This window comes from Haematobia irritans, chromosome 1, assembly GCF_050003625.1.
Source record: "Haematobia irritans isolate KBUSLIRL chromosome 1, ASM5000362v1, whole genome shotgun sequence".
NCBI lineage: Eukaryota > Metazoa > Arthropoda > Insecta > Diptera > Muscidae > Haematobia > Haematobia irritans.
Window position 1 is genome coordinate 71,450,394 of NC_134397.1, and position 16,965 is coordinate 71,467,358.

The 16,965-nt window shown below is 32.7% G+C and overlaps 1 protein-coding gene across 1 annotated transcript in view; it reads left to right on the plus strand.

The window, feature by feature from the left end:
* The window catches only part of Rbp (RIMS binding protein), a 270,060-nt gene that overhangs the window by 142,750 nt on the left and 110,345 nt on the right, over window positions 1–16,965 (plus strand). The window contains exons 2-4 of the mRNA XM_075290727.1: window positions 7,546–7,837; window positions 7,962–8,063; window positions 9,983–10,618. Of these exons, the coding sequence (XP_075146842.1) occupies window positions 7,709–7,837; window positions 7,962–8,063; window positions 9,983–10,618 (867 nt within the window). The 5' untranslated portion in view covers window positions 7,546–7,708. The remainder of the gene's footprint in view (window positions 1–7,545; window positions 7,838–7,961; window positions 8,064–9,982; window positions 10,619–16,965) is intronic.

Below are 16,965 nucleotides of genomic sequence, written 5' to 3' on the forward strand. Positions count from 1 at the left end.
ACAATTTTGGTAAAATTTTGATCAAAAACTTAAAAATAAAATCTTTTAAAACTTAAAAATAAAATCTTTTAAAACTTAAAAATAAAATCTTTTAAATGTTGTAGATTTTTGGTAAAATTTTCTTCAAATTTTGGTAGAATATTTTTGACACGAGTGGTAACCGCGATTGCTGGTCGCTATCATGAAACGGATACATAAAATTTAAAACATTAATGCTATGGTGTTGGATTCTGTATGTTTTTTATGGTGTTGGCTACATGACTAACTACCCACTACATGACCTTTGATCTTTGGGTTAATTACTTAGGCATACAGTACACACAGATACATCCATCATGGATGGAGATCAAGAATGAAAGATAATAAAATCTTAGTCAACTCCAGATATCATCAGAGTGTATAGCTGAGAGTTGTAGTCCACGTGTCAGCCTCCGAATACATACTCGTATTCAGTACCAAAAATAATCTACAAAACATTTTTGGAAACTTTTACCAAACAACCAAACCATATTTTAAAAAATTTTATATAGAAAATTTTGTAAAAATTTTATTTCTATACATATTATTTCTATATATATTAAAAAATTTTATATAGAAAATTTTGTAAAAATTTTATTTCTATACACAATTTTATCAAAATCTTATTTCTATAGAAAATTTTGTCAAAATTTTTTTCTATGGAAAATTTTGTCAAAATTTTATTTCTACAGAAAAGTTTGTCAAAATTTCATTTCTATAGAAAATTGTGTCAAAATTTTATTTCTATAGAAAACTTTGTTAAAATTTTATTTCTATGGAAAAATTTGCCAATATTTTATTATTATAGCAAAGTTTGTCAAAATTTTATTTCTATAGAATTTTTTTATTTCCATAGAAATAAAATGTTGGCAACAATTTTTATAGAAATAAAAAGTTGGTAAAATTTTCTATAGAAAAAAAATTTACACAATTTTATTTCTATAGAAAATTTTGGCAAAATTTAATTTCTATAGAAAATTTTGCCAAAGTTTTATTTCTATAGAAAATCTTGGCAAAATTTTATTTCTATAGAAAATTCTCTCAAAATTTTGTTTCTATAGAAAATTTTGTTAAAATTTTATTTCTATTGAAAATTGTGTCAAAATTTCATTTCTATCCAAAATTGTGTCAAAATTTCATTTCTATAGAAAATTTTGCCTAAATCTTTTTCTATAGAAAATTTTGTCAAAATTTTATTTCTATAGACAATTTTGTTATAATTTTATTTCTATAGAAAATTTTGTCAAAATTTAAATTTTATAGAAAATTTTGTCAAAATTTTATTTCTATAGAAAATTTTGTCGAAATTTTATTACTATAGAAAATTTTGTCAAAATTTTATTTCTACAGAAAATTTTGCCAAAATCTTTTTCTATAGAAAATTTTGTCAAAATTTTATTTCTAGACAATTTTGTCTGTAGAAAATTTATTATTTCTATAGAAAATTTTTCCAAAAATGTATTACTATAGAACATTTCGCCAAAATCTGTTTCTATAGAAAATTTTGTCAAAATTTTATTTCTATAGAAAATTTTGTCAAAATTTTAGTTCTATTGAAAATTTTAGTTCTGTAGCAATTTTTTTTAGAATTTTATTTTTATAGAAAATTTTGTCAAAATTTTATTTCTATTGAAAATTTTATTTCTGCAGCAATTTTTTTTAGAATTTTATTTCTATAGAAAATTTTATTTCTATAGAAAATTTTGTCAAAAATGTTGGTTAAGCTACACTTGTAGTTTAGTCAATGTATGGTTTTAAGCTGCAATAAAAACAACAAAAAAATTTATTTCTACAGAAAATTTTGTCAAAATTTTATTTCTATAGAAAATTTTGCCAACATTTTATTCCTATAGAAAATTTAGCCAACATTTTATTTCCATAAAAAATTTTGTCAAAATTTTATTTCTATAGAAAATTTTACCAAAATTTTATTTCTATACAAAATTAATTGAAATACTTGAATTAGAGGAATTCAAGAATTCGACCAATCTACCAAATAGAAAAAATATACCTTTTTGGTAAAATTCTTTCAACTGTAACAACTGTGACCCGTATGCCTATGTTGTTAAAAAAGATGGGAAGATGTAGTGGATAGAGAAGGACTGAACTTCGATTGATCAGTCTGTTAAATATTCTTTTTGAAATAAATTCTCATATATTTGAAAAAATCTTAAAGCTCCTAATAATGTTTTAAATTGACCAAGTATTTTTTAATTGACCGTGGTTGAAGAAATTTAAATTTTCATTCTTATTATAATCCCAAGTTCAAATATTCAATTATTGGTCTTAAGAAAAAGTATTTTTTTTGCTTAAAAACATTGCTGAACTAAATTTCCTAATACTTAGCATTTGATAGCTTATATATCTTCCATTTTATAGCACTGAATATAATAATGCTTGATGACATTGTACTGCAATACGAGTACATCCATAACAGAATACTCTGAAAATGCACCCATATGGGGGCTATTCTCTTACTCTAACAAGCAATCAAACTTAACCCAATAGAATGTTTAATCGTATGAGGTCATCGTTATGACAATAAAAACAGCTTAACCCCTATTCGAGGAAGGATTTACTCATCGACTGACAAGCATCTATGACTATGGCAATACATCAAAGCATTTTTTGCCTTTTTCAAAAACTACTAAGATAAAAATTTAATTAAATATTTATGCTAGTTTTATGTGACACAATGTGATGGCATCAAAATAAATAGATCGCGTTTATGGGGAAATAAGTTCAGGGTTAGAATTATCAGGGGTAATGTGTAAAGTCTGTTTCACATGAAAGAGATATTCAATGGTGAGCTCAAAGTATAAGGGATGGGGTGTATATGGTTATGGTTTCGTTGATGGTTCATATTATGGATGGGTCTCCCCCTTAGGTTAAATTAGGCATGGTGGCAATTCGATATTTCAGGCTCACTTAAATTATTCAGTCCATTGTGGTGAACTTCTCTCTTATCACTGAGCGTTGCCCCATCACGGTTGCCACAGTTGGTAGATTCTTTACTGTTTCGTAGAATTTTTGATATGTTGAAATTTCCTATAGAAATAAAATTTTGACAAAATTTTCTATGGAAATAAAATTTTGACCAAATTTCCTATAGAAATAAAATTTTGACGAAAATTTTCCATTGAAATAAAATGTTACAAATTTCCTATAGAAATAAAATTTTGACAAAATTTTCCATAGAAATAAAATGTTATAAAATTTTCTTTAGAAATAAAATTTTGACCAAATTTCTTATAGAAATAAAATTTTGACGAAAATTTTCCATAGAAATAAAATGTTATAAAATTTTCTATAGAAATAAAATGTTGACCAAATTTTCTATAGAAATAAAATTTTGACAAAATTTGGTATAGAAATAAAATTTTGACAAAATTTGGTATAGAAATAAAATTTTGACAAAATTTTGTATAGAAATAAAATTTTGACAAAATTTTATATAGAAATAAAATTTTGACAAAATTTTCTATAGAAATAAAATTTTGACAAAATTTTCTATAGAAATAAAATTTGACAAAATTTTCTATGGAAATAAAATTTTGACCAAATTTTCTATAGAAATAAAATTTTGACAAAATTTGGTATAGAAATAAAATTTTGACAAAATTTTGTATAGAAATAAAATTTTGACAAAATTTTGTATAGAAATAAAATTTTGACAAAATTTTCTATAGAAATAAAATGTTGACGAAAATTTTCCATAGAAATAAAATGTTATAAAATTTTCTATAGAAATAAAATTTTGACAAAATTTGGTATAGAAATAAAATTTTGTATAGAAATAAAATTTTGACAAAACTTTCTATAGAAATAAAATTTTGACAAAATTTTCTATAGAAATAAAATTTTGACAAAATTTTCTATAGAAATAAAATTCGACAAAATTTTCTATGGAAATAATATTTTGGTCAAATCTCCTACAGAAATAAAATTTTGACCAAATTTCCTATAGAAATAAAATTTTGACCAAATTTCTTATAGAAATAAAATTTTCTATGGAAATAAAATTTTGACCAAATTTCCTATAGAAATAAAATTTTGACAAAATTTTCCATAGAAATAAAATGTTATAAAATTTTCTATAGAAATAAAATTTTGACCAAATTTTCTATAGAAATAAAATGTTGACAAAATTTGGTATAGAAATAAAATTTTGACAAAATTTTTTATAGAAATAAAATTTTGACAAAATTTTATATAGAAATAAAATTTTGACAAAATTTTGTATAGAAATAAAATTTTGACAAAATTTTCTATAGAAATAAAATTTTGACAAAATTTTGTATAGAAATAAAATTTTGACAAAATTTTGTATAATTTTAACAAAATTTTCTATGGAAATAAAATTTTGACCAAATTTCCTAAAGAAATAAAATTTTGACAAAATTTTCTATGGAAATAAAATGGCCAAATTTCTTATAGAAATAAAATTTTGACCAAATTTCCTATAGAAATAAAATTTTGACAAAATTTTCTATAGAGATAAAGTTTTGACAAAATTTTCTATAAAAATAAAATTTTGACAAAATTTTCTATAGAAATAAAATTTTGACAAAATTTTCTATAAAAATAAAATTTTGACCAAATTTTCTATAAAAATAAAATTTTGTCAAAATTTGGTATAGAAATAAAATTTTGACAAAATTTTGTATAGAAATAAAATTTTGACAAAATTTTCTATAGAAATAAAATTTTGACGAAATTTTTCTATAGAAATAAAATTTTGTCAAAATTTGATATAGAAATAAAATTTTGACAAAATTTTGTATAGAAATAAAATTTTGACAAAATTTTCTATAGAAATAACATTTTGACGAAATTTTTCTATAGAAATAAAATTTTGACAAAATTTTCTATAGAAATAAAATTTTGACGAAATTTTCTATAGAAATAAAATTTTGACAAAATGTTCTAATATTTTGGCCAAATCTCCTACAGAAATTAAATTTTGACCAAATTTCCTATAGAAATAAAATTTTGATAAAATTTACTATAGCAATAAAATTTTAAGAAAATTTTCAATAGCAATAAAATTTTGAGAATTTTTCTATAGAAATAACATTTTGACAAAATTTTCTATAGAAATAAAATTTTGAAAAAATGACAAGGGACCCTCTTTTTTATAGCCGAGTCCGAACGAATACTCTGAAAAGTCACCAGTATTACTGAGAGGGGATAATCCACTCCTTGAAAACTTTTCGTAAATTTGATCGGAGTTCGTCAATTTGCTTAAAATTTTCTGGGTAGATTAGAAGTAGGGTTTGGACAGAGATCCGCTGGGCTTATGTTCACCAATTTGCTTGAAATGTTCAAGGAAAGTTAGGGATGGCATCAACACAGAGATCGGGACCCATCCTCAATTTTTTTCTTTCCCTTTCTAAGATTTTATAAAACTTCTATGAATTACTTGAAATTTACACAGGAAATGGGAGGAGGTTATGAATTTAATATTGGATACCCTAATTTGTGATATTTGGACGGGAGGCGGTCTACCCCACTCTCGAGATTTTGAAAATTAGGCTTATGTTCTTCGATTTGCTTTAATAATTTGTTTGGGGTGTCGTCTACACAAATATCCGCTACATTATTTTTCGATATTTTGTCGGGGAAGTGAAAAAACAAAACTACTACGATTTGCCTGATCCTTACGAAGGATGTTGGGGAGATTATAAAGTTCATATGTGGTACTTGATTTATTTGATATTTACACGGACGAAAAAGACTGTTTTTCATATGTTTGGGTGTAAAAATTATATGTTTGGAACTCAAAATTTTTAACACAATATTTTTGAGTGCAAGCATATAATGTTCATAAACTAGCAAAAAATGTTTGGGACATATATGTTAATATGTTAGAACATATTATGTTTGGGACATAAAATGTTTGTAAATATAATATGCTTAGATGCAAACATATATTAACTTAGAAATAGCCTATAAACATATATGTGTTTAGAAAGAGAGACCTAGAGAGTATGCTGCAAGTAAAATAATGGAAGTAACCAATTGGCGCCTTAAAAATATATCCACACAAAGAAAATTTCATTAAATTTTTTTCTAGCAGTATATGCTCTAAGGTGAAACATAATATGTTTGAACAATACAAACATTTTGTTTGGACCAATCCTGAAAATATATATGCTTGAAGCAAAATGTGTTTGGGGTATATGTTACAGAAGCGATTTTTTTTGAGGGTGTAGATGAGGAGAGGAGTTCTTCTCCTTTACCTCACATATTGAAACTTGAAGAAAAGTTCCTCGATTTTCTTGAAATTTTCGATATATGTTCGAAGGGAGGAGACGTTCCTTTTGTAGAGAATAGAGGCATATCTAAACTTCTCCAATTTACTTGAAATTTACACAGAACGTGGGAGAAGGTGATAAAATTAATACACGTTTTTCGATATTTGGTCAGGGAAGAGTAATTTCCCTTAGGAATAGTGAAAAATTTAAAATTCTTCGAATCACTTGGAACGTGAAATGAACATAGAGGAGAAGTGGTTCTCCTATCCCGATTTTTTTTCAATTTTAAAGTTTTCCGATTTTCTTGGAATTCTCATGATGGTCCCTAAATGGGTGGAGATGCAAGGTGGAGGGTTCCTTATTGACAGACATTTTTAAAGTTAATTATGCTCAATTTTTTAAAACCTTTCAATTATTTACTTTCCCTATTTTATTTCTGTTTTTGGCAGGAAATATAGTTTGTTTGTATGCAAGTGAAATGTTGTAATGAATTTTCCGGTATATTGAGGAATACGACAAACCTTCGTTGAAATTCGTTCCACAGTGTGGAGCAGGGTATAAAAATGGTACAAACGGACCACCTTCTCCCCGACGTTTTGTTAAGACGGACCTTTAGACACCTGGATATGTCTGCATTCGTTAAAAAATCAAAAATCCTATTTGTTCCAAATACAAAGATCACCATGGGATGTAAAATGATTGGTGCTTTCCTGGGAGCAACCGTGGTGCAATGGTTAGCATGCCAGCCATGTATACACAAGGTCGTGGGTTCGATTCCTGCTTCAAAGCTTCTCTAAGTGGTTTCACTGCAATGTGGAACGCCGTTCGGTCTCGGCTATAAAAAGGAGGTCCCTTGTCATGGACTGAATAGTCTAAGTGAGCCTGTTACACCGGGCTGCCACCTAACCTAACCTTGATGCTGCCAGCAAGAAGACTTCCCCTGGCCCTACTCGTTAGAAGAGTTCAAATCCTTTGCAGTTTTTTGGTCAAACATTGAAATATTCTGAGAAGGATATGGTTGATTAAGTTAGCGCAAAATGTTTCTTAAAACTGATATTTCGAAGTAAATGAGAAATTTTTGTAATAAATAATCTCAGAATGAAACAGTGAAACGGGACGTGTTCGGCTAGTGTACCATTTATTTAAATATCATTTTCTCTCATCTGGCAACACTGAAGGAATTTTAAAATTAACTTTTTTACTTATTGTTACTTGTCTATATGATCATATTTTCTAATTTGCCTATTTTTCTAATTTGTAATAATTTCAGCCTTTGACAACAGAATCTCCTAGCCGCAGCAGCCCACAAAGACTAATACCTCCCCCCCACACACACACACACACACCACGCCACCATAGCCACCAAACCATTCAGGACATACAGAGGACTACAGTAGCAGTAGTAGTAGTAGCAGATTTTATCTGCTAATAGAATGCCATATGAAACTATGCACCACACACAGATGCATCAGACGACAGCCGGCAACGGTATGATGGACTCGTTAAGCCATCAGTTGCGTGATGCTGAATCGCGACGAGCAGACATTGAGAGAGCACATCAGGTGAGTGTATCCATGCGTAGCAATAACAAATTTTGAATTTTCATGTTGATGAAATTAAGACAACTTGAGTTAGAAAATGGAATTTTCAATTGGATTTGTTTGCCTCTAATAATTTGCTTTGCAGGAAACCTTGGCACAAATTCGCACTTTGAGCTCTTCCGGTGGTCGCAGTGATATAGAAGCCATAGAGAATTTACAATCTCGTGCTAGAGAATTAGAGAAAAAGGTAAGATTTAATATTTGATATAGAGACATTAGGGTGGTTCAAACTAAGGTTGGTAGGTGGCAAAGACTCTGTATTTAGCCATATAAACTAGAAATGGTAAAATTTTCATTAGCTTCATGAATAGCATTGGCAATTCAAATGGAATCGTTTTGCAATTTTCAAAAATTTGTTCCAACTGCTCTCCATCAAAGGTATAGTGTGGGTGAGCTGAACATGTCCCGAGAATAAATTCAAAACGTATTGAAAAGTGAGCCATTGATGTTCCAAAAAGTGTACGAACTCACCGATGCACAAAAAGGGCGATCTGTACTGGGGCCCATGAAAATTAAACCAAACAAGTAAGGAAAGTCTAAAGTCGGGCGGGGTCGACTATATTATACCCTGCACCACTTTGTAGATCTAAACTTTCGATACCATATCACATCCGTCAAATGTGTTGGGGGCTATATATAAATGTTTGTCCCAAATACATACATTTAAATATCACTCGACCTGGACAGAATTTGATAGACTTCTACAAAATCTATAGACTCAAAATTTAAGTCGACTAATGTACTAGGGTGGAACACAATGTTAGTAAATCAATATGGGAAACATTTAAATCTGAAGCAATTTTAAGGAAACATCGCAAAAGTTTATTTATGATTTATCGCTCGATATATATGTGTTAGAAGTTTAGGAAAATTAGAGTCCTTTTTACAAGTTTTCGACTAAGCAGAGGCGATTTTACAAGGCAAATGTTGGTATTTTGGCCATTTTTGTCGAAATCAGAAAAACAAATATATGGGAGCTATATCTAAATCTGAACCGATCTCAACCAAATTTGGCACGCATAGCTGCAATGCTAATTCTACTCCCTGTGCAAAATTTCAACTACATCGGAGCAAAAAATTGGCCTCTGTGGTCATATGAGTGTAAATCGGGCGAAAGCTATATATGGGAGCTATATATAAATCTGAACCGATTTCAACCAAATTTGGCACGCATAGCTACAATGCTAATTCTACTCCCTGTGCAAAATTTCAACTACATCGGAGCAAAAAATTGGCCTCTGTGGTCATATGAGTGTAAATCGGGCGAAAGCTATATATGGGAGCTATATATAAATCTGAACCGATTTCTACCAAATTTGGCACGCATAGCTGCAATACTAATTCTACTCCCAGTGCAAAATTTCAACCAAATTGGGGAAAAACTCTGGCTTCTGGGACCGTATTAGTCCATATCGGGCGAAAGATATATATGGGAGCTATATCTAAATCTGAACCGATTTCAATAAAATTTGACACACTTGACTATAGTACTAATTGCTTTTCTTGTGCAAAATTTTAAGCAAATTAGGGTACAACTCTGGCTTCTGGGGCCATGTAAGTCCATATCGGGCGAAATATATATATATATATATATATATATATATATATATATATATATATATATATATATATATATATATATATATATATATATATATATATATATATATATATATATATATATATATATATATATATGGGAGCTATATCTAAATCTGAATTAATATGGTTCTATTCTGATATGGTTCTATTCACGGACAGACGGACATCGCTATATCGACTCAGGAGCCCATCCTGAGCATTTTTGCCAAAGACACCATGTGTCTATCTCGTCTCCTTCTGGGTTTTGCAAACATATGCACTAACTTATGATACCCTGTTCCACAGTGTGGCGCAGGGTATAAAAACCTAAATGAAGGATGACCTCAAAAAAAAAAAAACTGTCGAAGTTTTTATTTCCAAACTCCTATATACCTTCCAATTTATGTCTTTTGACCCACCTTAATACACACACAAAATCATATAAATTCATATCCACAACATTTTCAATTTAACTAAAAAATGAAAATGTAATTTTTGTTTTCTATTTCCATATTTTATCCTTAGGCTGCCCTGGAAAATGTGCGCTGTGAAGAATTGCAAATCGAATTATCGGCTGCCATGAAATCGAAAACACCACGGCCCAGCAATGAAGCCGAAATGCGACAAATGTCCGATATGCGAAATGCTGCAGAAATGCGAAATATGGCCGAAATGCGTAATATGGCTGAAATGCGAAATATGAGCGATATGCGTAATGCCGCCACGGATATGCGTAATACAGCCGCGGATATGCGTAATACCGCCGCGGATATGCGAAATATGTCAGATATGCGAAATATGTCAGATATGCGAAATATGACGGATATGCGAAATATGTCGGATATGCGAAATATGACGGATATGCGTAATATGTCCGACATGCGTAATGCCTCATCAAATATGCGTAATATGAGCGATATGCGTAGTACTGCCACAGCATCGGAAATGCGAAATCTGACAGATATGAGAAATATGAGCGATATGCGTAATGCATCGGATATGCGAAATATGACCGATATAAGTTCCATGGGTGCTACACGGGCCACATCATCTAGTGCTGCAGCGGTATCGGGCACTACCACATCGGTGACATGGGCCCCCAGTATTGGTCATGAGGATCAGGGTTCCGAGATTGATATCATTATGGCTAAAATTGAACAGGCACGTTTATCTATTGCTAAAGTATGTGTGTTTCTTGTCTTTCTTCTATTCGAACATTCCATCGAATGGTTCATGCAATCACTGGTAGTAACATGCACCCTCTAATCTCCTCTACAAACAATCAATAATCCTCTAAAGATATACTAAAAAGCTTTTATTTTTTGTTTCATTTATATGGATTTATAATTTATATGAACAAATTAAAGGTTACCTTCAATGAACTATCAAGTTCGGAGTTAAAAAAACACTTCGAAAATTGACTATATTGAGCCATTCTTCCGGTGCCTACCGACTAACAATTCATCTTATTAAAATTCAATTATTATTAAAAAATAGTACAAATCGGCGAATTTTAAGCTAAATTAATTTAAAATGCACTAAATTTCATTATGTGGTTGTAAGAAATAATGATTCTAGGCCCTACAAAGCTGGATGTCATTTATAGCCTCCACCATATCGAGTAACCAATCAGTGCAATAGCGAAAGTTGACGAGAGCAGTGATGCTCTAATAAGAATTTTGTGTATAGTGATTGATTTATATATCATACACCTCTGATGAAGCAATTCAACCAAAATTGCGAAATATTAGGACGGATGAATTAAAAATAATAAAAACAAATAGATCTCAAGCTTGGCAAAATAAATAATTTTATGTAACCAATTTCATCATTCCGTATATAACTCTTCGAAACATTGATCTCAGACCCTATAAGGTACATATATTCTTGGTCACGGTAAACTTCAGAGTCCATCTAGCGACTTCCTTATTGATGTAGATCGGATGGTGTTAGCATATTGGTCTACTACTCCCTGAGGCCGCAATATGAATTTGAGTATTCGGCTTGTAGTGCGCCGCTCTTGTTCTTTCTTCTAGGAACTCTTTGTTGTTAACAAATTTATTAATTTATTTCCAATACCTGTTTCCAAGCTGGGACAGGTTCCGAAGCTTCTCTTCGCCGATATGATTAACTTTTTACCTACACAGAAAAAAGTTTCACGAAAATTGTTCCAATTAAAATTTTAATTGAGTTTTAAAAAATATTAAATTAAAAATTTAATTGATTCAATAAATTGTTTAATTGAAACAAAAATCAATCACAAACATTAATAGTATCAATTAATTTTTTAATTGAATCAATTAATTTTTAATTGACCTTCAATTAATTTTTTAATTGATACTATCATTTCTGTGATTGAAGACATTTCAATTAAAAAATTAATTGGATCAATTCAATTCGTGATTGAACTAAAAAAAAATGTTTTTGTAGTAAAGGCAGGACAGTGACAAATATTAGAGCATCACAAGATCTCATTTTTCGCAAAATACGCCTCACATTCACTATCGCCTGCTGCTCCTATTCGACACAGATATGCTCTCAATCCTAGGTGTTCGGTTATTATTACTACTGCCCTAGGCTAGGTGTTCGATCATTACTCCCACGGCCCTCCTGACTGTTGTCCTTCTCTCCTTGATAAGTTTTCGAGTGTTTTTCTGTCTGAGTCACCCCATAGTATTTTCGTCGTCCTTCCGACTGTTGCATTGGTCCACATCGCTTTATGCATTTCCCGTGATCGTTCGTCTTCTCTGCTCCTAACTATTCCGCACAGATGTGCTCTCAATTCTAGGTGTTCGGTTAACAATTACTACTGCCCTTCATACAGTTGTCCTACTCTCCTTGAGTTGATATCGATACTTTTTCTTGTCTGAGTCACCCCAGAATATTTTTCCCATGACGCACCCTCACAAAAAATCGCTTCTGTAACATATACTCCCAAACATATTTTGCTTCAAGCATATACATTTATTGCCCAAACATTTATATGTTTGATCTCTACCAATATATAATATGTTTGAAAGCATATTGGTCTAAACAATATATGTTTGGGTAGTCTAAGTTCCAAACATTTTGTATTTTTGCATCCAAATTCAATAATGTTGTCTTCCAAAAAACAATATGTTATTATGTGACCATATAATATGTTTGGAAGCATTTTGCACCCAAAAATATTATATGCTTAAAAAAAATTCTCCCAAACAATATTGTGCTCAAAATTTTATTTATTTATTTATATATTTACAATCATAATGAATTATGAAAATAAACAGGTAATATAGGTGCTAACAACATAGGTTTTCGACCTGAATGCTCAAAATTTTGTTTCTGCCCAATTGTATATTCCCCGACATCTTTCTCACTTCCACGAGATTTTTTAGTTCTTAGCACCTTTTTCTGTAATACAAACATTGTAGAAGAAATTATTCAATTTTATGATTTTTTTATTTTAATTTTACCTTTTGCCGGACGGGGATTCGAACAGCAGACCACACAGTTTGTAAGGATCAAAGAAGTAGCTGATCAATTGCCCAAGGAAAAATAAAATGTTAATTTTGTAATAACAAGCAACAACCACCAACTTAATTCAATATCGCTCCCTGTTAAATAGCGCTCCAAGCTACTAAACACATATATGTTTATAGGCTATTTCTAAATTAATATATGTTTCCATCCAAGCATATTATATCTACAAACATTTTATGTCCCAAACATAATATGTTCTAACATATTAACATATATGTCCCAAACATGTTATGGTAGTTTATGAACATTATATGCTTGCACTCAAAAATATTGTGTTTAAATATTTGTGTTCCAAACATATAATGTTTATAGCCAAACATATGAAAAACAGTCTTTTTCATCCGTGCGAACACGCACTCTGGGTTGCCTCTTAACTTTCATTTCGGGAATAACCATCAATTTGGCTCCTTCCCATAGTTCCAGCCCTTCTAAGGCTCTTTTTAGACAAGAGAGAGAGGGTTTCTTTTGTCTTGTATGTCCCTGCGTAGACTGAATGTTCCCAAAGTAGGGTGCCTCATGCCATATCTGTTCCGAGACCTGGAACAGCAGCTTACTCTCGGGTATTTTCCAATTCTCTTCGTTTATTCTTCGATCCGCACTTGAGTCGTCCACAATAGCCACCTTTATACATCATTCGTTAGGGAGCCACCGTGGTGCAATGGTTAGCATGCCCGCCTTGCATACACAAGGTCGTGGGTTCGATTCCTGCTATGACCGAACACCAAAAAGTTTTTCAGCGGTGTTTTCAAAGCTTTTCTAACTGGTTTCACTGGAATGTGGAACGCCGTTCGGACTCGGCTATAAAAAGGAGGTCCCTTGTCATTGAGCTTGACATGGAATCGGGCAGCACTCAGTGATAAGAGAGAAGTTCACCACTGTGGTATCACAATGGACTGAATAGTCTAAGTGAGCCTGATACATCGGGCTGCCACATAACCTGACCTAACCTACATCATTCGTTGTATAAGTTCTTGCCTTGGTCGTTTCGGGGTTTCTTTACTATTGTTATTTCCGTAGAAGTGATATCGTTTGTCCTATTCCTCTTGTGACATCTAAATTCCTCGAAATCAGGGTTAGATGACACATCATCTACCGGAATTTGTATACCACTAGTCTGCTCGACGGGATTTCGAGCTAGGCTCAGCATTCCTTTCGAGGTGGCTAGTGGGTTGGACGCACACAATACTTCCGTGCTGCATATCTTTCCCCTAACCTGGGAGAGAGAAAACGAGCTCGACTTATCTATCCCGTCCATACTGCGTCCACCTTCAACGATGGCTAAATCGCGCCAAGAGATCGGGCAATTTTTTTGATGGTCTCCTTCGCTTTAGATAGGCGTCTTCTGGCATCTTCAGACATTTCCATCTTTCCTTCTAGCTTCTACCTCACCCTAAAAGCCTCTTTGACCTTTAGGAAGAAGAAGGAGTCTGTGGAATATATAACATCTGATTGGTTTTCAGATACTCCTACTGCCCCCATGGTTTCCACGATCGATCAATTGTCACTCTGCGTCTCTCGTGTTCTTCTATCAATTGCTCTTTACCGTGATACAGGCAATGGGGCATCGCTTCCAGATAACAGGTTGGCTGATAAGTGCCCGGTCTAACAAAGAAAAACACATTTTTTTTTGTCAAAATTCGTTTTTTATTATTGAACATAGTTCCCTTCAAGAGCGATACAGTGATTATACCGACCTTCCAATTTTTTGATACCATTTTGGTAGTACTCCTTCGGTTTTGCCTCAAAAATAGGCCTCAGTTTCGGCAATCACCTCTTCATTGCAGCCAAATTTTTTCCCTGCGAGCATCCTTTTTGAGGTCTGAGAAAAGGGAAAAATCGCTGGAGGCCAGATCTGGAGAATACGGTGGGTGGGGAAGCAATTCGAAGCCCAATTCATGATTTTTTGCCATCGTTCTCAATGACTTGTGGCACGGTGCGTTGTCACTTTTTTCTTCTTCATATGGGGCCGTTTTGCCACGACTTCGACCTTCAAACGCTCCAATAACGCCATATAATAGTCACTGTTGATAGTTTTTCCCTTCTCAAGATAATCGATAAAAATTATTCCACGCGCATCCAAAAAAACAGAGGCCATTACTTTGCCAGCGGACTTTTGAGTCCACGCTTTGGAGACGGTTCACCGGTCGCTGTCCACTCAGCCGACTGTCGATTGGACTCAGGAATTTAGTGATGGAGCCATGTTTCATCCATTGTCACATATTGACGGAAAAACTCGGTGTATTACGAGTTAACAGCTGCAAACACCGCTCAGAATCATCAACACGTTGTTGTTTTTGGGTCAAATGTGAGCTCGGTCGGCACCCATTTTGCACAGAGTTTCCGCATATCCAAATATTGATGAATGATATGACCAACACGTTCCTTTGATATCTTTAAGGCCTCTGATATCTCGATCAACTTCATTTTACGGTCATTCAAAGTCATTTTGTGGATTTTTTTGATGTTTCGTCGGTAACCGGGCGTCCACTGCGTTCCTCCGTGCTCATTTCACCACGCTTGAATTTTGCATACCAATCAATTACTGTTGATTTCCCTGGGGCAGAGTCCGGAATCTCATTATCAAGCTAAGTTTTTGCTTCCACCGTATTTTTACCCTTCAGAAAACAGTATTTTATCAAAACACGAAATTCCTTTTTTTCCATTTTTTTCACAATAACAAAAGTTGCTTCACAAAAGACGCTCTTTCTCACAAACTAATTGACTTACAGACGTTAAATTTTGACACGAATCATTTGAAGGTTGGTACTATATAAAAATAATATGCATTTAATACTAGCGGAGCCATCTATGTGTCAGACCGGGGGCGAGGGCGTGTCAGACTTATCAGCCAACCTGTTACGTGGCACATCATCTAACGGATGATACCACTAGTCGGATCGGCGGGATTTCGAGCTTGGCTCGGCATTTCTTTCGAGGTGGTTAGTGGGCTGGACGCACACAATACTTCCGCGCTGCATATTTTTCCCCTAACCTGGGAGCGAGAAAACGAGCTCGATTCATCTATCCCACCCATACTGCATCCATCTTCAACGATGGCTAAAGCGGACCAAGAGATCGGGCGATTTTTTGATGGTCTCCTTCGCTTTAGATAGGCGGCTTCTGATATCTCTTTCCTTCTAGCTTCTACTTTACCCTAAAAGCCTCTTTGACCTTTAGGAAGAAGAGCTCACCGATACAAAACCGGTTAGACTGGAACGAGTCATGGCCTTCTTGCTTGACACTCACCTTCAGCGTCTCTGTTGGGGTCGCTCATTCCGTGTTTAGCTTCACTTTAACGTACAGAAACCATGATTAATTGAAACAACCACCGCTTTTCTACAGATTTTGTCAACCTTTTAATCGAAGATGGTCGATATGTTGAGCAGCACTTGGAAGGCGTTTTCCTTTGTATCCTTCGTTGAGCCCGTGAAGGATCTTTGTTCTGAATTTTGGAATAAAAGCAATGTATTGAAGGTGGGGAGATTGTCATTGCACTGATGCTCATTTTTTTGGCCGATTCACGAGTTGATCGGCGACTATCTTCCTTCATTTAGATGAACTTTGTAGTTCGTGTTTTTGATTGAAATCGCTTCAGAATGTCGATTTACTCTTTATAACCCTATATTTAGATGCCATAAGTCCATATCGTTTTTAGAATTGCTTTATAGAGCATTATTTTATTTTCTATGGATAATTTTAATCGTTTTTCCAATAGCCAATGCATATTCCTTAGCTCATAATCCAACTGCTTCCTTTTGGCAATGATATGATCTTTCCAATCAAGCTTTTTATCAAAGTGAAGACCCAGGTATTTAAGGCTAACTGCATTGGAAATGTAACTTCTGTTAAAAGCCATCGTGGTACAATGGTTAACATGACAGCCTTGCATACAGACGTACCTCTGTATCAACCCCAGTTTCAGTATTATCCCCTTTTAGTAGGTTAGGTTAGGTGGCAGCCCGATGTATCAGGCTCACTTAGACTAT